The 22,969-nt window shown below is 43.4% G+C and overlaps 1 protein-coding gene across 1 annotated transcript; it reads right to left on the bottom strand.

The window, feature by feature from the left end:
• Nucleotides 1-14,150: 14,150 nt before the first annotated feature.
• On the bottom strand, nucleotides 14,151-22,514 carry LSM11 (LSM11, U7 small nuclear RNA associated). The gene is made up of 4 exons (XM_043913417.1): nucleotides 22,020-22,514; nucleotides 17,547-17,686; nucleotides 15,513-15,596; nucleotides 14,151-15,048 (listed from the first exon to the last, which is right to left on the bottom strand). Exons 1-4 carry the CDS (start codon nucleotides 22,462-22,464, stop codon nucleotides 14,638-14,640), a joined length of 1,080 nt encoding a protein of 359 aa, XP_043769352.1. The 5' UTR covers nucleotides 22,465-22,514; the 3' UTR covers nucleotides 14,151-14,637.
• Between the last annotated feature and the right edge of the window lie 455 nt (nucleotides 22,515-22,969).

Raw genomic sequence — 22,969 nt, 5'->3', positions numbered from 1 at the left:
GGACTGCAAGGAGATCCAACCAGTCCATCCTAAAGGAGATCAGTCCTGGGTGTTCATTGGAAGGACTGATGTTGAAGCTGAGACTCCAGCACTTTGGCTACCTGATGCAAAGAGCTGACTAATTTAAAAAGACCCTGATGTTGGGAAAGATAGAGGGCAGGAAGAGAAGGGGACGACAGAGTATGAGATGCTTGGATGGTATCACCAACTCGATGGACATGGGTTTGGGTGGACTCCGGGAGTTGGTGATGGACAGGGAGGCCTGGCGTGCTGCAGTTCATGGGGTCACAAAGAGTTGGACACGACTGAGCGACTGAACTGAACTGAATATATGGAAGAACACACTTGAGTTGGATATTCTGTTACTTGCTGCTTAAAGTGTCTTAATTGAACCAGAGGGTTCAAAAATGAAGACGATGGAAGCTAAAACACAAATTAAGAGGCAAATACAACTGTCAGATGAGCAGTGATAAAATGCTGAACATGGTACTGTGGAACAAGAGAAATGGAAAGTAAAGTCACCCAGGCCAGACATCCTGGAGTGTGAAGTCAAGTGGACCTTAGGAAGCACTACTACAAACAAAGCTAGTGGAGGTGACAGAATTCCAGCTGAGCTATTTCAAATCCTAAAAGATGATGCTGTTAGAGTGATGCACTCAATATGCCAGCAAATTTGGAAAACTCAACAATTGGAGTTTTGGAAGTGCTGGAAGGTTTTGGAGTATTGGAAAAGGTCAGTTTTCATTCCAACTCCCAAAAAGGGCAATGCCAAAGAATGTTCAAACTACCCTACAATTATTTAGCTCATTTCACATGCTAGCAAGGTAATGCTCAAAATCCTTCAAGCTAGGTTTCAACAGTACATGAACCAAGAACTTCCAGATCTACAAGCTGGATTTAGAAAAAGCAGAGATCAAATTGCCACGTTTGTTGGATCACAGAAAAAGCAAAAGAATTCCAGAAAAACATCTACTTCTGCTTCATTGACTACACTAAAGCCCTCGACTGTGTGGATCACAACAAACTGTGGAAAATTCTTCAAAAGATGGGAATACCAGACCACCTTACCTGCCTCCTGAGAAACGTGTATGCAGGTCAAGAATCAACAGTTAGAACTGGATATGGAACAGACTGGTTCAGAATTGGGAAAGGAGTACATCAAGGCTGTATATTATCACCTCACTTATTTAACTTAGACGCAGAATACATCATGAGAAATGCCAGGCTGGATGACTCACAAGCTGGAATCAAGATTGCCATGTGAAATATCGACAACCTCAGATACGCAGGTGATACCACCCTAATGACAGAAAGCAAAGAGGAACTAAAGAATCTCTTGATGAAGGTGAAACAAGAAAGAGAAAAGGCTAACTTAAAACTCAACATTCAAAAAATGAAGATCATGACATCTGGTCCCATCGCTTCATGGAAAATAGATGGGGAAAAATGGAAACAGTGACAGATTTTATTTTCTTGGGCTGCAAAATCACTGCAGATGGTTACTGCACCCATAAAATTAAAAGATGCTTGCTCCTTGATAGAAAAACTATGACAAACCTAGACAGTATATTCAAAAGCTGAGACATCACTTTGCCAACAAATGTCCATCTAGTAAAAGCTTTGGTTTTCCAGTAGCCATGTATGGATGTGACAGTTGGACCATAAGGAAGGTTGAGCACAGAAGAACTGATGCTTTCAAACTGTGGTGCTAGAGAAGATTCCTTAGAGGCCTTTGGATAGCAAGGAGATCAAAGCAGTCAATCCTAAAGGAAATCAAACTTGAATATTCATTGGAAGGACTGATAGTGAAGCTCCAATACTTTGGCCACCTGATGCGAAGAGTTGATTCACTGGAAAAGATCCTGATTATGGGGAAGATTGAGGGCAGGAGGGGAAAGTCGAGACAGAGTATGAGATGGTTGGATGGCATCACCGATTCAATGGACATGAGTTTGAGCAAACTCTGAGAGATAGTGAAAGGCAGGGAAGCCTGGTATGCTGCAGTCCATGAGGTCACAGAGTCAGACATGACTTAGCAACTGTACAATAACAACAAAGAACAGAGCTAAGGCATTGTAGATACAAAGTCAACAGAATTTGTCAACTTACTAGTTATCTAAGGTGCCAGGTAAGAGTAAATGCCATTCACTGAGTATTTCCTATGTTCCGGGCTCTATCCTGAGCACCTGACATGCAGTGTCTCATGTCTTCAACAGCTCTATGAATTACTGTTGGTTGTCACTATGTGTGGATCCTGTTTCATGCCCTGACTTTTAAAGTCAATCCTCATAGCCTCTATTACCACCAGTGGGCAAAAGCAAATGACTTGCTTCAGACTCCTTGGGAGAACTGCTGGCTAGATTGCCCCTTCTCCCATTTTTTTGCTTCATAGCACACATAGGGAAATGATAATATTTTAAAGCACACCCTAGGGTAAATGTGGAGGGACTTGAGCATCTCTATGGGACTTGGCAAAAGCCTTCATTACTCTTTTTATTATATAATTATAAGAAAATAAAATTCAAAATTTAGGGAAGATATTAAATACTGAATTTGTGTGAAATTTCTAAAAAATAATCTCTTTAATTTTTAATGAAAATTTTGCATTTGCTTTTTATGAATATAGTTTTTTTAATATCAGATTTTATGCTTGAAATAGCAATTCCTGATGAAGACTTTAATTTAATCAAGACTTTCTAATCATGGTCTCTTCAAATTCTTGGTAGTCATCACTAACAATAAACTTTGTTCACACAGGTGATATAAATGAAAGTAAAAAACTTTTTGAAACCCTTCCAAAAATTTTTTACAACATTTGAGTCATATTTAAAGAATCGAACAGTTTTTTCCCTTACATTGACAATTGCACTGTCGAAATTCCCTGAGATTGTGTGAATGAATTTAAAATCTTTAGGAACTTTCTCAAAGTATTTTAAAATAATGATAATGCTTTAATTTGTACACCAGTCACGCAAAGTTAGAATAGTTACTAAGCACAGCTAGCTGCGATACCACTGAAAGGCCACGTCAGCTACCAACAGAAGAAAGAATCCAACACGTGTGAAGACGAGGCAGCGCTGTGCCTGCCGGGAAGGCCCCGCCCCCTCCGCACTGCTGTGGAACGCCCAGCTGTCTCCACCTTGGCCTGCGCCGCACTTCCTCCAGGGCTCGCTTCACGTGCAACCTGTGCCCCTGCATGGGGCCCCACACTTAGAAGGCCCTCGTGCTTGGTTGAATGCTCTGTGGTCACCACCTTGAAATGAATTTTGAATCTGGAGCCCCACATGTTTGTTCATTTTTCAGGGAGCCCTTCAAGTAATGTAGTTGGTGCTGGCATCTGGGACACCTGGAACACCAACTCTTTCTAGTAGCTAACCTATGCCTTTGTCCTCATGATGGGCAGTGGCAAACGGATACCACTGGCTTTTTTGAGATGTGAAGCCACCTCTGAGCTGCTGCATTCAGCTCCTTGACGGGGAGCATAACAATCCAGATGTCACTGGGCCTGTCAGATTTGATGTTCACATAGCCATGGGCCACACCTTTGTACCTTTTTCCATTCAGCCACCTGATGGAACCACTGATGCTTGTGGCTGGAAGTGACTGGCCCACAGGTTCCAAGAACTGAGAAGGCCTCAAATTATGAGTCAAGATGCCACAGCTTACCATTTGGGCAGTCCTGTGCAGAAAGTCCCCAGGCATGTTACTTCCTGGTAAGATCTGTGACCTGAGATAGATCTTCTAGGCCCTTGCTGAAATTTTTTCAAAATAAAGAGTTAGCATTCAGTTTTGAATACTCACTTAAGGCAAGAGAGCCTAGATTTGAAGTATGATCACTGAGGGTCATATCCTGGAAGGAATAATATGGATGGTGGATCCAGAAGTAAACATTCAGAATCCTTCTCTGTGCTTCCTCTGCCATGAGAGGGTTTAAAACAGCTTCTCCCAACCATTTCGGAGTTGGAATCTCTATTTGACTCTTGGTTTGGTGTCATAATGTTGGTCTCTATTAAAATGACACATATATTAATATTTAAGGGTATATTAATGTGACTCTCTCTCTCCATATATATAATTTTCTAAAAATAAAATAGTTGTGAGCCAGTCAGGACAGATGACTCTTAGTCAGTCAGCCCAGGGCAGAGCAGCTTCTGCCAAAATACTTTTTATGGAGCAACAGTTGTGTTCAGATGAACTCTGGGGATGGGGAGGAGGAGTGGAATACCTTGCTGAGACAACTGGACCGGGCGAGGGTAGGAAAGAGACCATAGGCCTCAGATGCATCACATGGAGTTTCAAATGAACTAATTGCTTTCTGCCCTCAGAAACAATGAGCATAAAGTAAGCATCAGTCTTAGAACAAGGCCATACAAACGGAATCCTAATAGATCAGTCTTAAGGAAATACTATTTTCACACTATTTCATGTAACACTCCCCAGTCACAAAGTCTTACTGATCCGGCAAAAATCATGCAATGAGAACTTTATAGATGTTCCTGGCATGGAGGCGTCTGCTTTCTCTTTACTGTGAGTCTCTGTGTGTGTGTGTGTGTACGTGCATGTGCAGTCATTCAAAGCAGTTCTTGTGGTTAAGTAGTCAGTGGATCCACATACAGTGGAAGAAAGCTGATATACTGCATTCCCATTTCTTATGTTTTGATTTTCTAATCTAAGTTTTTCCAGTAGTCATGTATGGATGTAAGAGTTGGGCCATTAAGAAGGCTGACTGCAAAAGAATTGATGCTTTTGAACTGTGGTGTTGGAGAAGACTCTTGAGAGTCCCTTGGACTGCAAGGAGATCAAACCAGTCAACTATAAAGGAAATTAGTCATGAATATTCATTGGAAGGACTGATGTTGAAGCTGAAGCTCCAATACTTTGGCCACCTGATGCGAAGAGCTGACTCATTAGAAGAGACCTTGATGCAGGGCAAGATTGAAGGTAGGAGGAGAAGGGGACAACAAGGATGAGATGGTTGGATGGCATCACCGACTCAATGGACATGAGTTTAAGCAAACTCTGGGAGATGGTGAAGGACAGGAAAGCCTGGTATGCTGCAGTCCATGCGGTCACAAAGAGTCAGACACGACTGAGTGACTAAACAACAACATATCTAAGTAAGTCTTCTGGCACTTATAAAATGGTCTGGCCCTTTTGGTACTAATTCAGGGCTAAGGATGATGAGAAACCTACCCAAGTGGGAAGACCCAAATGACACTGAAGTAACACAAGTGGTCACAGCAAGAATCCACAAAGTAATGAAGACATAAGAAAGACATAAGAAAGAAAAAGCTATTCACTCTCCAAAACTTCCGTGTCCCTGATAGCTTCATGTTTCCACGTGGCTAAAATGTTATGCTCTGCCTTATGGTATATTTGAATCCAGATCTTTGTATGAGATAATTTTCCTGGTGGGGCTCATCTCCGGACCTTGGGGCAGGGACTTGGGACTTCACACTCAAAGAACTCACACACAGACTGGGGTCCTCTCCCGATGAGGCTATGCTCCCTCTCACAGGTCCAGAGAGGACTGGAAGCTGTCCATCATTCAACCCAAAGTTTACAAATGTACACATTTACAACTCTTTGATATTTCTTTACTTTTTAAATGCATTGGGAGCCTCAAATAATGGAAGTGGCCAGGCTCCCTCTCAACCCTGAAGAGGCCCATGTGTGTTGCTGTGTGTCCTTTTATGTGTATTTGTCCTCCAGTGCACATTTTCATAACTGGATTGGATGTAACATGCTCAATTAATTAAGGAATACATTTTTATTACCAGCGCCACTACTGGTTACATCTTGATCTCCATAAGGAACTGGCTGACTGGGGAGATCAGCGTGCACTGGCTCATGACTGGAGGGGAAGAAAGATGTTGTGCAGTCAAGACATCTGCTTTGCACGTTTGTGCTTTGTTTATCATAAAACGGGTGATAATGATAAGGATGTGTAAGAAGCACGGTGTTCATGATAGTGCCAGTGGAGAGTGTGAACAAAAGCCATGACTTTGCGCAAGAGCTGGATATAAATTAAACCCCAGATTGGTTCAGACTATAGATTTTATAGTTACACATTTATGGCTATTAGAAAGACTATTAGAAAGACCTTTGGTGCTGAAATTCCTGCAAGAATAATTTCATCACTTCAAGTGTGAAACTCCCTAGTCACTGATACCAACTTTTCCCATGGAAGCAATTGCTTGAGAATGTTGTTTTTGCTGACTTGGCCATTTTATTACAGAACAATATGTTTATTATGTAAGACATGCAGTTTATATCCATGCATTTATTAACACATGGGAGGATATCGATCACTTGTGGCTCAGGAGGTCTTTGCCTATAATCTGAAGATAAACAGTGTAATTTCAATTACTGCCTATTTATTTTTATGTGTACTTTCAATTTAAAGCAAATTTCCCTAATTTGCATTGATGGTAGTAACGCACGGCTTCCTTTTAAGTGTTAGCTAAAAAAGTGAGGCAATGTGTAGAAAAACATCAAATAAATAAAAATACAGTGGTCTGCTTGGGATAGCGGAAAAATCATGGAGATGCTCTGCAAATGACCCAAGTCTTGGAAACCATGGGCTATGCAATAATAAGGAAGATGTATGTTTTGGGTTGGGATTCTGATAGCGATGATGGCCACACAGTCATCTTGGAGACCAGTGCCACCGTGTAAAGCTGCTGCCTGGGGCCCCAGGAGTGTGCTTCTCCACGTGACACTAATTGGCCCACACAGGAGTGAAACCATGACCCTTCCCTCATTAACCACATGCTCAGACCAGCTGAGCTAGCTCCCTCTGGGTCACTGGGGTCTCATGTAGGAAATTACCATTCCAGTGCCCTGTGGTCCTCTTGTAACCCCAACTAATGAATGTCCCATGGAGCCTAATGTCATTCCTGGGGGAGCACAACACTCTCCCAGCAGTGAAGAAGTTGATGACATACTCAAGTTTTAATCTAGGGAGAAACCACTGAGGAGGTGCCGAGAACTCAGGAAGCCTGGGAACAATCTTTCAAGGTCTGTGTGCTAGGGAAAAAAGGATGACAGCATTGTGCTGCATCCACTTGTTTGCCTGGTCTCAGGACGAGAAACACAAGCACAGGGAAGTGAAGAAAGCAGCTAAGCATCACACAGCAAGCTTATCATAGCATAAATGACATTAAAACTTGCTGTCTGGGCTGAGCACTTTGTCACCAACCCTGTAAGATAGGTGGTATTATCCCTATTTTAGAGATGAGGAAACTGAGGTTTAAAAACCACTAGTGAGCATCTAAGATAAGGGCTCCTTCTAGGATTGTCATATTCTGGAAACTTAACAAATCATCCAGTTGAAGGGAAATTTTACAAGACAGCTTGCCAATCTTTCTAGGAAGACTATAGGCCTTCAGCTAATCCTTTTCTCCTGCTTTAGCACATCCAGAGTTTAGCACTGAGAAAAGTTTTGGGGTTTTTTGTTTTGTTTTAATAAGATGAATAAGTCAAGACCTACAGAAAGCATTCTTACCAGGTTTTGGAGAACACTGGAAAGAAAGGGGTGGCAGGCTTTCTACATGCGTTCTGAGGACTTGGGAAAGATCACTAGCTGCCCCACCTTCTTTTTAACAAGGTTGATAAAAACCTTTGGCACTTCCAGGGCCAAACCAACTGGTGGGTGAAATGAAATACCACATGGTCCTCATTTGGCAGCCACCCTTACCACAGCTGGACCACTCCCTGGGGGTGCCCACCGCCACAGTCCGTTCTGGGAGCCACGAAGCCCCATGGACATGTCCACTTTCAGCCAAAGAACTGGGCAAAAGGAACTAGACATGTGAAAAACCAAAAAGCTCTAGTTTAAATCAGCTCTCTGGTTTCTGATTAATCTAAGGGGATTAACTCCACTTGTCCTCAAAGCTTCCTATTCAATGCCTGAGAAATTTGATATGTTTAAGGTACAACTGGCTAGCAACAAACTTAAGAGTCAGAGAGACAGATCCCAAATTTGCCATTTATTACCAGGGGAGATGTTGGTAACTTATTTAACCTGTTCCAGTTCCCTCACACACATATTGGGGATAAAATCTCCCCCTTGCTGTGGTTTTATCTGAACAAGGTAATGTATGTAATAGGTTTGGCATTTGTATATTCCTCTTCACCATAGGCTGCTTGGAAATTATTCCTTGATGGAGAGAGAAGGTGGTCTTTCGAAGGCCCTGATGTGAAGCGCTGGGAGATTTACCAGCACTTCCCACCTATCTCTCCTGCTCCCAGTGCACAGCCTAAAACACCACACTTTTCTGTGTCTATTAGAAATTTTCCTGGCTTGCAGCCTTGGTCTGGAGGTTTTATTCTGGTTGTGGAGTCACAAGAGAAATGCAACCTCTCTCATAAAGGAGCATCAGGCATTAACACTGGGAGAAAGTGAATTGTTTCCAAAAGCGAGACAGCAGCTGAGAAATAGGGGGATCAAGTCAGTTTTCCTGAAGTAGTCTCCCGCCAGAAGGCGGGAAGGGGCCAGGTGGAGTTGACAGCAGTCTTGAGAAGAAATGAGGAACTCCACCATGTGAGAATATCAACAGACTCCCTAAAATCGTGGACACTCTGCCGCTTCTCTCTTCGTTAGGCACTTTCACTGGTTGATGGCTGCTGTCAGGCTTCCTTAGCTTCAATTATGGAAACTCAGCAGTGGTAAGAGACGGTTGTATTGCCACTTGGGTTGATTACAGTTTGCTTTTCCTTGATTATCTCGGTTCAGACTGGTGAGTGTTTAACAATAAATGGTAGCAGTAGCTGGAGATCCGGAGCCTCAGGTCCTTCTGCGAATCTACACTTCAGCAGTTCTCTTTAAGCTACTGCCATCTAGTGGTAACTGAGCAGACTGACATACCCTTCACTCCTGTCCAAGGGGAAAACGGGGCTGGACAAAGCACTTGTTTCTCTACTCCTATCCAGAAAGCAAGAGGAGAGTAACAGATGATAAATCTCATTCCACGGGCCTCCACTCCCTGCCAATATTTAACCATCACTGTGCATTTTGTAGGTCAAGCTAGCAGACTCTTCTGACTTTATTCTGACTAATGAGGACATTTTTATTTAATCACAAGTCTTTGAGATGTAAAACAAGCAAGTGCCAGAACTGGAGCATGTGGGTCTTGCCTCTCTTTTCTCCACTGTGATGGCTACAAACTTCCTGTATGTCAACTGTGCCCAACTTAACGGATCCTTTGAAAGCAGGGAATTGGGTCTTGACAGTTACCTTGAGGTTCCCCCCTCTAAGAATCAATGTCATTTTTGTTTGTCCATCTTATTCAGGTGACTCAGGGCTAGAAGCACACAGAGGATGTCAAGTAATCAATGTGGCAAATCTCTGGGCAGATCAACTTCCTGTATGTGCACAGAGGAGCCGGTGGCAAATTCAGATATTCCTGGAAGTGTGTCAGTCAGCGAGATGTGGTAAAATCCTCCAAGGTGAGCTGAGTCAATGGTGATCTCAGCAGGTCGTGAAGAGAGTGGATTAACACCAGTGAGCTATTAGGTAGGATAAATTCACAGGGCAATGACCATTGCTTGGGGCTTAGAGAAGAGAATTCACAAAGGTGGGCCAAATTCCTTTTCTAAGTGTGAACTTCAAATAAACTTGGAGGATAATGATCTAGATATGTGTACTTTGCTAAAGAAAAGGCACAAGGTTACAACGAGACTGCAGAAGGCTTGTGACGTGTTAACTTTCTAGATGGGTGTCTTCATGGGTAACAGACTCCCCTGCCGCCTCCTCTCCACCTATCCTTCCTCAATTAGCAGAGACAAAGCAGCCAGTTTATTAAGACAATCATATTTATTACAGTTTCCAGACTCCCGTATGACAAATACCGAAAGCAGAACATTGCAAACTGACATTACTAGCAGCAACCCTTCATACACAGGAAGGGTTTAGGTGAATTTAACAATGAGGAGTAATTTCAAGACAAGATTAAAAGTCATGGTTTTTCTTGTAGCAGCTGGTATATGAAGAGTGAAACTATTAATACACAGAGTCATCCAGGTTTAGCCTTGTCTAAAAAACAAGGTAATAAGTCATGGTGTGGAGGGGTTTCCCCAGGGCTGCCAAATAGGAGGCTAATGCCTTTAGATGTCAGGATGGAATAAGCAAATCACTTTTCAAGACATCGCTTACTATCTGCTTTACTGTCGGGACAACAGAAAAAGAACTGGACAGCTGCCCTAGAGCTTAGCTCACACATAATTCAGCCAGTCATTGTTTCAGTAACACCCCTAAATTTTTTTTAAAGAACATTTTCCCCCCACAGCTCTAAAAACATAACATCAGACATTTGCTCCAAAGGATTAAAAATCAAAAGCAATTGCAATGTACTGGGAATAGCTTTTATAGCTTTCCTGTGGGACAGTTCCTATCTCTTCAGAGAATGTTTCTAAAGAAGCACTAGCTCTGGTAGCTTATCAAACTACTTTTTATTCTAAATAAATAAAAGACCAACTGAAGGTCTCAGGTGTACTTCTTTTTTTCCTCCTAGATCTCCAAACCATCCAAAGCCATGTCTTGACAGACAGCTTTCATTTTTATTAGAGGAGTGCAAGAGAACTTACAAACATTTGAAACACACTCAAAACACCATGAGTAAAGGAGGCCCACCCCTTCCTCAAAGCCCAGGAAACGATGGAGGAACCCCAAAGGCTTATCTTAAATCCATCAACTCAATTTGCTGGGAAGTAATGACAGACCACCCACCTTTGCAACACAGGCCTGGATGAGATTTTCTTTCTTCACAAACACTAAGAAAAGCCTTCTGGGAGTTGCTACCCAGAAATACACAAGCTGATGAACAGAAGCTACTGAAAAGGGGTCGACTGCATTCTATATCTGGCATAGTAAAAGTAAAATTCAAACAACTGCAAACCATTCTGTTTATACCATGACACTCTTAGATGAATCTTGGTCTTCCCACAGCAACCATTTCATTCATAAAAATATATAAAGGATTAGAAAGCTTTGGGGCAGCACCAGTGACAGCTAGCTGTCTTTGAATAATTTAAATTTGTTCCTAAAGGCAAAAATAAGAGAAAATTTTAAAAACTAATTTACAGAACAGGTTCTATTTCATGATTTTGCCCATGTCTGCTGCTATGAAAATAGTACAAATAGAAATACAAATATCCATTCTGCATCAAGTTAGGTTCTTTCTCAAGGGGTACAAGCAGTACACCTAGGTTTGTATAAGGCTTCTGAGGCTGGGGCTGATAATCTCTAAAGGTACCCCTGGACCTTTTCACCATGAGGATAGGTAAAGCCCTTCTTCATTCACTAACGACTCTAGCAAGGACTCCTATGCATCTTGACTTTAATGTTAACAGCTTCTAGGTTTTCTGACTTGACATGCACCATGCAGAAGGAGGAATCAACTGTTCTAAGGCCACCTGCCACTGACAACTCTAGCTAACCATCTCACAAACAGCCCACCTCTATCATAACTGGTCTCTGAAAGAAAGCAGGAATACTTCCTAAATACCAGCACAAACAACCTAAAGTGCAGCCTCTCCTAGTGGTGAAGCAGTAGAACCACCTCTGTGTACAAATAATGACCCATGAAATCGTCCTGGGGGTGAAGCCACACCTTCCATCTCTCAGTCCCGTGTTACTTTCTAACAAACTTGGATACCCCTGAGAAGAGCTCAACAAGTTCATAGGTCTGCCCTGAAAACAGGAACCCTTGTCTAGAGATTACTCTGAAGAACTTCAGTTCAATGTTTAAAAAAAATAAGAACTAGAGACTCAATCTCAAATCCCTGGAGAATACTAGAAGCCAGTTGTGGTGTATATCGGCTGTTTAGGGCCCCCTTGGTGAGCTGATGGGGGGCCTCCAGAAATCTACCGTTCTGGCTGTTACTTCCCCTTTTTCTTTCCTTGCCTTCTCCTGAGGAAGACTTCAGTTATTTCCATAGCAATTTGTTAAAAATGTCCTAGATGATCACATTTTTGAGCAGCATACACATTTTTAGAATTATTTTTCCTTCGTTTTGAAAAATTTCTCCAGTAATAAAGAAAAGGCAATAATTTAAAAAATTTACTTCTCTAAAATAATGATAATCATGTTTTGTACAAAACATCACATTTACTAGACAGTACTCATCCCAGAATCACTGTCCAAACCAATAAATGGCGGGGGGGGGGGGGGCGGGCAGGGGGGGGTATGGGCATGCAAGACAGATGGCACACAGGTTTAAAAATAATTTTTAGAGCCATAATTGTTGGGCAGAAAAGCAGTAAATCAATCGTTACATGGATACATGAAAATCATATGCAAACAAGGAAATAAGCATGTGTTTAAAATTAGGTTAGATTTAATCAGGCACTACAATGAATGGAAACTGATTATATTCCATTTGATTCCAAATTTCTCCTTTATTGCGAACATCTAGTTAACTATTACAGCTTCTAGCTGAGGGACATGACAGACAGACAGATGGGGACAGTCAAATAGGGGAGACCGGTAAAGGTGGGGTGCCTGATGATTAACAAGATGACTGATTTTAGAACATACTACTTAAAAAGATTCAGACTGGCAGTGTCCAAAGATAAGTGTTCACTTGCATGTGTAAACTAGAACCTCTCTAAATGTTTAGTGCATCTCATCTGGTTCTAAAGAGTATATTTAAAACCCACTTTGAAACAAAATCAAATAAAACAACTTCCACAGATTCCCTTTCAAGGATGTGCTATTTTTAGATTCACATCCTTCCTTCAGTGCTGGCATATAAACCCCCCAAAAAGTGCAGGGGAATTCCCCCTCATCACAACCAGAAAAGGGTGGGGGCTGGGATGTGGGAGAGCAGCAAAAAAATTGTTACTTTTCTTTCACTAAAGATATTCTTCTGAGAACTTCCATTGTCCCTTAGGAGAAAGGAATGGAACATGGAAAGTAGTTCCTGAAGATGTCACTGCCTTCTGATGACAAGAAGATCATAACTGTTAACACCTACAGAGATTACGTTCTTATATTATATAGCACCTACTCTGCTCATGAGACAGTGAACTTCTAGCAAGCTATGAAACAGAGTGAGTAAAGATTACTCATGGCACTTACATATGTTAAAAGACTGTAAAACGCCTTCCCCAGAGTCTTTTCCTCAGTACCCCTGTGAGGTAGGTGTCTGGTGGGGAAAACCTGAGGCACAGAGGGGTTACTCTGCTCTCCTCTCACTCCATGAAGAGCCAGAGGCCCAGCCAGATGAAGGCCCAGGAGTCCCAGCCCAACTCTCTGAGCATGACTCACCTGCTTCTCAGAAGGCTCATTTAAGCTACACAACAAATACAGCAGAGGAAGTTTTTCTTTTCAAACATTTTAACTAGTGAGCTATTTCTCATTCTCACTTTGAATGTAAGATATCTAAAATAAAACCTAACATAAACTAACAAAACAAAAGGTCAATATTGCCTAACAGTCTGTGTCGAGATATAGCCTATTTTGCACTGGTGATTGAAAAAGCATATAATTCAAGTAGAAACAGTAGCAGGTGGTCTGGTGTTCGGTTACTCAAGTCGGGCTGAGTAACCTGTCCCTTAGAGACACCACTGTTGTACTTTGTGAGAACCTCTTTGGCCTGACACAAGGGAATAAAACTCCACCCCGGTTTCATGGAAAACCATCCTGAAAGATACTCAGGACAGGGCCAGCCCTGCCCAGAAAGGGTACTCTCAGCCACATGATGTGTGTGTATGCTTCAGTTCATGCAGAACTCTTTGCAGCCAGTCATGAAGGTCACAGCCTCCTGCTATAAAGCTCACAGGACAGGTCACACTATACACAGAGGAGCAATATGCAGGTACATGCACTAGCACCATGCCACAGAAGTGAAAGAAGAGAAGGACAAGAGCATCTTACAGTCCCACCTGGTACACCATCTGCAGAAACTCCCTCTGGCAAGAGGAAAACCAACAACAAGGTCCCCTATTTCTTCCCATAACATGGAGCAGGATGAAGACACATCATTCATTGGAGCATGCCACCCACCCAGATTTCAGTCTTACATAAATGCGTAGCCTTCTTATATCTTACAGATATTAAGAGATAGCAAAGTACATTCCTCGCTCAAGAGAGAAACTTAAAAAAACAAAAACAAAAACAAAAAAAAAACAAAAAAAAAGAGAGAAACTTAAAGGTTAGTTACAAGGTGCGGATGCAGGGCTCGGGGTGATTTATACTGCTACTCTTAGATACAAATTCATGAGTACTCAGGGCACTAGCTTCTAGAAATGAGATCATTCTCCCTGAGGAGGCTTTCTCCTTCGCCATGCTATAGTGTCTGTGAAGTTAATTCAATTCATACCATGCTCCCCAATTCAAGATCTTATATTTGGTTTGAGTGTATGCAGTAGACCCTAATACCAAATCAGATGCATATACCATGCTCTGTACAGCTTTTGCTGTGATATTAATGCACACACCCACCACCCTCTCAAGCCCTGTTTTCCCTTCAGGACCTCATCTCCCAGAGGGCCCGAGCCTGGCTCTATGCTCTGCACATGCTGGACCAGAGGGATCACTCCAACTCAGAGTTACACTGGGATACTAGGATACAGCATAGCAGCAATTCATGCATTGTATTTCTAAAACCAAAGCTCAAGTGAGGTTGAGCCAGTCACTGTGCAAGATGAACCAGCAGGACGTTCTCGCCTCGAATGAAAATCTGATTTATATGTCGAGTGAAAACCTGCTGGTAATCCACTTTGGGCTTTCTCTTTTTCTTACGGGACTGGCCCCTGGAAAGGGTGGTAGCCCTGGAAAAGGTACCCCCCGCACTGGACCCTTCTGTCCGTGTAGTCCTCCCTGACAGCTCTGACCTGGACTCCTCCCTTGCAGACGCCTGCAGGGAAGAAGGGACAGAGCGGGAACGCCTGCGTGAACTCCGGTCGGTGTCTCCTCTTCCCCACACCGAGGCCACCTTCCATGTGGATGTCTGGGAGTATCTGGAGAGAGTGGAGTCTTCAACTGCAGACTTAGAATCTGTTTCCTTCTTGGAGGAATCTTGCAGTTTTAGTCGATCAAAGAGCTGCAAGGAAAGCAACGACAAGTATTAGCCTTCTCTTCAGTTTTCAACATCTCTTTTTTTCGATATACAAAAGAAAGACTAGATTCCTTAATCATGCTCTGTAGACTGTTTGCTTTGCAATTTTAAAAAAGTTAGTAACAAATTTTCTATTTCTAGCCATAACTCAGATAAATCAGTAAGTATGTCAAGAGAAAAGGTACCCACTTTTTCTATGGTATAAAACTGAAAGACATTCAGACCTGATGAGGTAACTTGTTGCTCAAACAATATGCGAGTAAGAAATACAGACTCATTTTTTGCTCACTGGATGCATGAGAACAGACTAATGAGGATCTTGGTCCAAGCATGCCTGGTTGACAGCAATAGGGCTTTACTGCTGGGAAACCCTGATCCCTAGGCTCAGTGATCTTAATTCCTTAGCTTGAAAACACACTGGGTACTCAAAGTCAGGGGAAACTGCTTACCCTGGTGAGAGTCAATGAAGAATCCCGTTCATATGCTTTGCCTAGAACAGGTTTTCGGTAGGTCTCATCCACATCAGTAAGTGCCTAGAGAAAAAGAGACCAAAGGAAGGAAAAATATGGTATCATTCAAAATATTATTTTTATAGCTTTCAGGAAAAAATTTAAAAGGCAGAATACCATCTAATTATACCAGACTAAACTTAACAGGTGACTCAGCTCTTGGGCAGGAACAAATGGTAATACATGGTCCCCTCTGAATAGGAACACCAAGCTGTTACAACCATGTAAGATGGGTTTCTCCTATGGTAAGGGGCCATCGCAAACTCAGAGTAGAGGCTCTTAAATTTCAGGGAGCATGAATAATCTAGGAAGCTTATTAACACATTACTGACCAGAGATGTATTAACACCACAGGCATTAAGTTTCTGCAAAAATCCTCCTGTCAATAATGTGGCAAAATATAAATCTAAGGCTATTCTCCAAGATATTCTGATTCTGTATGCCTGGGAACTTTCTGTTTTAACCAGAAACCCCATGATTTTGATGCAGGACAGCCTCAGACCACTCTTTAAGAAACACTACTCCTGATTTTCCCTTTTCGGTCTCTGTGCCTTATGACAGCAATGAAGCGACTAACCAAGGTAATACACAGAAATGCTGGTGAATTCTTGTTGATGAAAGATCAACCTTACAGGACAGCCATTAGAATCAAATGAGACCATGTATGAGAAATTACTTTGAAAAGTGAGAAAAATCTTACAAACATAAGCTGACAGTATTGTTATTGCCACCACTGTCAAATATATTCTCTTAAATCTTTCCCTTCAAAGGCAAACTTACAATAATAAAACATTTTCCCCCCTACATTTTAGAAATGAGAAAACTGAGGCTCAGAGAAATTACTTTGCCTAGAGTTACACAGCTACCAAACGTTAAGCTAGGATTTGAATCCAAGTTTTATGACTCCATACAGTTTAGAACACGGTCTCAGAAGCCAGAAAAGATAACGTTACAGTCCCTTTCACTTGCTAAGAGTGTGATTTGGGACCAACCTTCCAAAATCACTAGCCTCAGTTACTTCATTTGTGAAATAGAACAGTGATAGACTTACAACTCATTTACTGAGTTATTATATATAAAGTCCTTTGTACAGGATCTGGCATACAGCAAGTGCTTAATAAGTATTAGCAACTACTACTGTAATCAAGGGGCATGCACAGATGAAGATAAAGCACAAAGAGAAGAAAAACTGGCAATGGAAGATCATATGGAAAGAATCACTAGAAAGCCCTGGTGGCCCCTATTTGAACTGTCTCGTATCGGAGTTGTGCTCTGTGTCCTTTTTCTCTTCCAAATGTCTCGTGAATAGACAGTGAGCCTCTAGAGGACTGAGGACGCATGGTACACTCCTCCATAAGCAAACACCGTGCAGAGTGTCTGGCTTATTAATATGGCTGCTTCCCCTCTATCCTCACCTATCTTTCCAAAAGTTGTAGTTTAAGTTCCTTCCTGAAATTTCTGTACCTAGCAATGTGCCCAGCCAAAGTAGAAAGTCAATAAATATTTTTAAACGAATGAAAAATAACCGGTAAGAAATCAATATAAAATTACTAAAAGATGTAATAAGTAGTTATTCCTTAAGGCTAGATTTCTCAACCCTGGCAATAGTAACATTCTGGACCAGATAATTCTCTGTCGTGGGCACGGTATTCTGTGGACTGTAGGGTGCGCAGCAGCAGCCCTGGCCTCTACCCACCAGATGCCGGTGGTACTCCATCCCACAGTCGTGACAATCAGAAAATGACATTGCCAAGTATCCCTGGGAAGGAGGCATAGGTAAAATCATCCCAGGTGAAAGCCACTGCCTTTAGGGAAAACAATAAAAATAACTTTTTTGTTGTTGTCCTAGCGAGTTCAAAGATTCTAGGGCTTCTGGGAAGTTATTCTGGAGGTTTCGCTGAATAAAGTCCTTGAGATATATAAAAGATTTAATCCTTAGGAGGTGCTCCAGTTCCTTGAGGAAGACTTAATTACCATATTCCAGAACTTGTCAAATGCAACGAGGAAGCCGGTACAGACGCCCCGAAGTCCCTTGAAAGTGCGGATGTGAACATTCACCTTCACCCCCTCCCGGATACAACGATGGAGTTCACCCAGAGGGCTGCCTTCGTGCACTGAAACAAGAAGAACCGTCAGCACAGAATGAATACCCGCTCTCATTCCCAGAACTAACAACCAAGACCACCCAGCCATCTCCAGCAACACAAGGCAACAGGGCATGGCTCTGGCAACCACACCACAGGAGCAGGAAGGCCCGGGGGCAGCACGTCAGGGGTAGGCAATGTGCACTGAAATGAGACAAAACCCCCGGAACATGCGTAAACCCCCCGCGTCGCTACCATCCAAATGTCTCACCACCTCCATATCCTATTTCTATGATGTCTCTGATTCTAAGAGGCAGCATCATTTAAAAACTTTTGGGGGCAAAAAAACACTATACTAAATGTGCACATCAGCAGCTAGATTCTTCTCAGTTCTCTGCTTGTATAACAACCTTTTTCAGGATAAATCTCACGAACTGCATACCCAGCCTGAGCCTTCTAAAGAACCAAGAACTTTGGTCATAGGTTTAAGGGAAATGGACCGTGTGACTCATCCGCCCTGAAACACATGCAATCGTCTAAGACAGAATGGCTTTTTGGCCCTCTCGGTCTAAGCTACATCACGCAGAAGCTTGTGCTCTTAGGCCACTAGCGTTTTCAGTGAACATCATCTTCACATGAGGAGGAAGAGGCCTGGTTATGTTCCAGGCCTCACTGATGTAAAGGCACCTGCTGAGTAGCTGACTCCTATGAAATTGCTGATAAGCATCATACGAAAAGAGATATAACAATTCATGTGAGGAATGCTGGGACTATAAACTGCAGCCTTTATTATGATGGATTCTTTTTTTTTTTTTCAGAGCTTGAAAGCAAGGCTGAGTTTTATTTTTATTATTTCATGTTAATTTAGCCATCACAGTATGGTGACTGTACTACATAAAACCTCCCTAAAGAAAACTGCACATGCATGCACACACACACACACACACACACTCACATTTACACAATCTCGCTCTTCCCCTCAAGTCTGAAAGGCACAGTTCTTTGGAAGTTATTGTCATTGATAGTAAACAAAGAAAAATATCTCTGTCTTATTTTTAGTATAAGCATAAAAGAGAACAAGTGTCTTGTACTTCAATTTGGATACCTAAGGTGGTTACTCTTAACCTCCTTACCCCTCACTCATGGACTGGCTTATAAATAATGGCAGGGATAAGTTAATAAAAGAAGATACTCTTGGATTAAGTGACTTTGTAGATGAGAAATAGGAGCTTGTCAGATTGAAGATTCAGCAAGAAGGCAGAGTGTCAGAAACAGTGGCCTTGGAAAGGAACATGAGAACCTTGGCCTGACCTTCACCATCCATCCCTCCTCTAGCCATATTTTAAAATTCTCTGAACCTCTGACATACTAAAGTATGTATATATATACACACACATCTGGATATGTGTTATAGATGGTGTCAAATCAAGCACTGTAAACAACATTTAGGTCATTATAACTAGTTGTATGAACTTGGTTAGCAGCTTTTTCTCTACAAGTCCAAGTTTCCCCATTCATAAAATGAGGTTAGACTAGGTAACTTCTAGTTTCATGTAATGAATAAGTTCCTATAATTAAATTTCTTAGAAACTGGTCACAATGCCTAGATTACTCTACTTGCCTTCCACATTCACTCCTCTTTCCCACTATACACATATGTTCCACAAAGGCTAGAAAGGCCACTCTTTTTCTAACTTGGAAGAAAACAGGGGCATTACTCCCCACACACCCCCAAATCAGGGAGAAAGGACAAGCATGTACCTTAACAAAAATCTCTTGTTCTAATTAAACAAATGGTAAACTCAGGTTTTCAACCTTCATATCTGTACCCTTTTTGATTTTTTTTTCTTCCAAAGATTTAACAAGGTATAACTCCAGGGAATATTTCTCTCATGTGATCAAAAATACAACACTGGCATCACCTATCAGAGCAAAATCCCAAGAGATATAAAAGTTCCACACTCAGAATCACAAGGCACATTCTGAATCTCTTCTCAGTAGTATTTGTGACAAACTCCAAATGGATATGAGCCAGGCTTCTAAAACTATATTTATGCCTTATCTTTGAAGAAGTTATTCTTCCAAATCCCGCTCTCCACTGCCATTACCCTTGGGCCACAGCCTTCCAAATCCAGGTCATTTTTAACCCCACTCTTTTATTTTTCCCTTCCTATAGCCAATACTAAGTCCAGACAAGAGATTCTCAATAACTAACACCTGACCTTTCTTTTCTATTTCCACAACCAACAATACAGTCCAGAGCCTCATCATACTATTGGTTCACTTCAAGAGTCTCCAAGCTCCCCTCCTTCACATCAACAGCAGCAGCAGCATCACTGTCACCAATATTATCACCAATTACTGAGCCCTCAGTATGGGCCAGGCCCTATGGTAAGTTTAACTTTACATGTTATTTTATTTTTTTTTTGCCACACAGCATGTGAGATCTTAGTTCCCTGATCAGGGTTTGAACCTGCATCCCCTGCATTGGAAGTGCAGCATCTTAACCACTAGGTCACTGGGGAACTCCCTGATTTGTACCTTGATTGTGATGATGAATTCATAACCTTTTTACTCACCTGAGGAGTGAATTTTGCTATATGTAATTTAGCATATATTATATGCTTATTTAGCATCTATTACATGCTCAACAGCCTTATTTTTAAATAATTACTGTTATCGTCAAGCATGCCCTTCCTTAACCCCAAGACCTAAAGCTGACTTCTATATGAATTCTTTTGTGGAAAAAATCTAATCCTCACCCCTGCTTCTATACTTTTTTTTGCTTCCTGAAGATCATCAATTTTTTGTGATATCTACTCATCTCTACCATGTTTCTAGTGGTGGGGTTAAAATTTTCAGTGCCTAGAGCACATTTTGAGACTTTGATTCCAGGCATACATTTAATTGTGGAAAGTTGATAAAGCTGGCTTTCACACTCTTTCATCCTAATAATATGGCAAAGTACTCCACCGGTAAAGCCAAAACCACTCACCACATAGAAATACTTCTTTTGTCTTGAAAATCTTGGCAGCAAAGCAATAATTGGCAAAATGGAAATAAATGTCACAAACTGAGACTTGGAGGGCATTTCAAAGATCTGATAGTGGCAAAAACTATGGGCAAAATAAGCTCCCCCAAACTGCTCTTAATTTAGGCACATGCATAATCTGTGTCACTGCTGGGCAAGCAAACTGGAGTAAACCCTAGCTTAGGCGGTGATGCTCTGGCACTATAATCATAAAGGCACCGCTAACAGCACTCAGCTTTTCAGGATGTTGCTCTCTTAACACACTTCTAGGAAAGAAACAAAATATTCCTTTACTTAGCAAAACCCTCCATTCCAAAGGCAGTGATTTAATAAAGCCACAATTTAGCTATCAGGATACAGATGCTCTGAATGGCTAAGTAGGTCATTGTGTTCATGGGGCAGATGTCAGAACTGCTTGCCAGATGACGAAGATATGACCCTGGGCTGTTTCTATTCCGTTTATACAAGACCTAATTCACACGTTAGCAATCTCTGCTATTTACAGCTTTACTCTAAGGAACTATTAGGAGGCTGCAAGAAATCCCCTCGTGCCATTTACACCTTCAGAACTCAAAATAACCTGTGCATATGGTAATAGGAGCCTGACAGACAAGAGTCCCTGCACTCAGCGGCAGAGAGGCTGTAAAAGTGTCTGCCCTTTAGTGGCCTTCTGCGCCTGCTGCATTCCTGTGAACATATGTATGTCAAGACCCTGCAGCCCTTTCTGCTTACAGCACTGAGAACGAAGCTGTCACTTAATGTGCAGAGGTCATGAGATTATATCCCCTGTGCTATCTGAACAATTTCCTCATACTGCGTCCCATCACCCACAAATCTCACTGACCAAACCACTCTCCCTCCCCTAATACTGGCTGTGCCCTCCCTCCTCTCACCATGCGTGGCCCCAAGACTTCATCACCTCTGCAAATCCTCCCCATGATGTCCCGTTTCCAGGCTCACCACCTCTCCAGAATCCCCCGGGCACACCCCAGCCCCCAGTCACTCCTGCAGACCGATTTCAGCAGGTTCCTCATCACCTCTGTGGCCACTTCTGTGGCCCCCATCACCTTTACGCATGTTATCCAAGCAGACCCTACCCGTGGCTACTTATTACCTCTAGAGCCTTGCGACTCTTCGCTCACTGCCCATACAGACCGTCAATTCCTCAAGCTGACCTCCCCACGGTGGCTGGTTATCTCTTCAGCCTTCACCAAGACCCTCCCCCTGATACACACACAGGTCCGCGCCGAGCGGCTGTCACCCGGCACACGCCTGCAGGGCCGCCGCCTTCCGGACAGCCGGCCCGGCCCCCGCCCCGCCCGCGGGACTCACAGGGCATTCTCGTGAGCACGTTGCGCGGCGCCTTCCTGCTCCGACCCGGACCCCGCCGCCGCGCGTCGGCGGCCTCGTCCCCTTCCTCTTTGGTCACCATGAGGCGGCGGAGGCGCTGGATGCGCTCGGGGTCCGGGGCGGGGGCGTCCGGGCGGCGGCGAGTCCTGCCCGAGGGCCCGGCGGCCGCAGCGGGGCCCCCTGAGCCAGCGGCCGCGCCCCGCGCCCGCCCGCGCCCGCCGCTCCGTAACCCGGTCCTGAGGAAGCTCTCGTACTCGGCCACGTTGTTGAAGCAGGGCGCGTTGGGGTAGGGAATGGGAGGCAGGCGGGGCGCATACAGGGCCAGCAGCGGGTCGAAGCTGTCAGAGCTGACATCCAGGCGCGGGCTGGGCGGGCGCGCGGGGCTCCCAGTGCGAGCCGACCTCGCCCCCTGCTCCCGCTCCTCCATGTTTGAAAGGCCCGCAAGCCGAGGCCGATGGGAAGAAGGAGCGGGGCCGCCAGAGGGCGTCACTGCGCAGCCGCGGCGCAAGGTCTCACTGCGCTGGGGCGGCCGCCAGGGGGCAGCGTCTGCCTGCGCTCTGCGCCGCCAGGGGTGTGGTGCGCGGCAGCTATTCGCCCGGGGCTCGGAGCGCATCAGCGTTCGGGGGAAGAGGTTCATTTGCGTTAACGCACGTTTTCCCATCAATATCATTATCACTTTAGATGTTTGCTGATAGTCCAGATTCCCTGGGGATGGAGCCCGGGACCGTCAGCTTGACAAGCTCCCCAGGTGTTTCTCGGTTCTCTGGAATTATGGTCTACTAGTAGCTTGAGCTGGCGGGAAACAGTGGCAAGAGGGCAAAGTGAAAGTGAAGGTCGCTGCGTCGCGACCGACTCTTTGTGACCCCACGGACTGAATTCTCCAGGCCAGAATACTGGAGTAGGTAGCCTTTCCCTTCTCCAGAGGATCTTCC

Source organism: Cervus elaphus, chromosome 9 (assembly GCF_910594005.1).
Source record: "Cervus elaphus chromosome 9, mCerEla1.1, whole genome shotgun sequence".
Taxonomy (NCBI): domain Eukaryota; kingdom Metazoa; phylum Chordata; class Mammalia; order Artiodactyla; family Cervidae; genus Cervus; species Cervus elaphus.
Note: the sequence above shows the minus strand (reverse complement) of the source record. Positions and strands in the feature narration are given on the sequence as shown.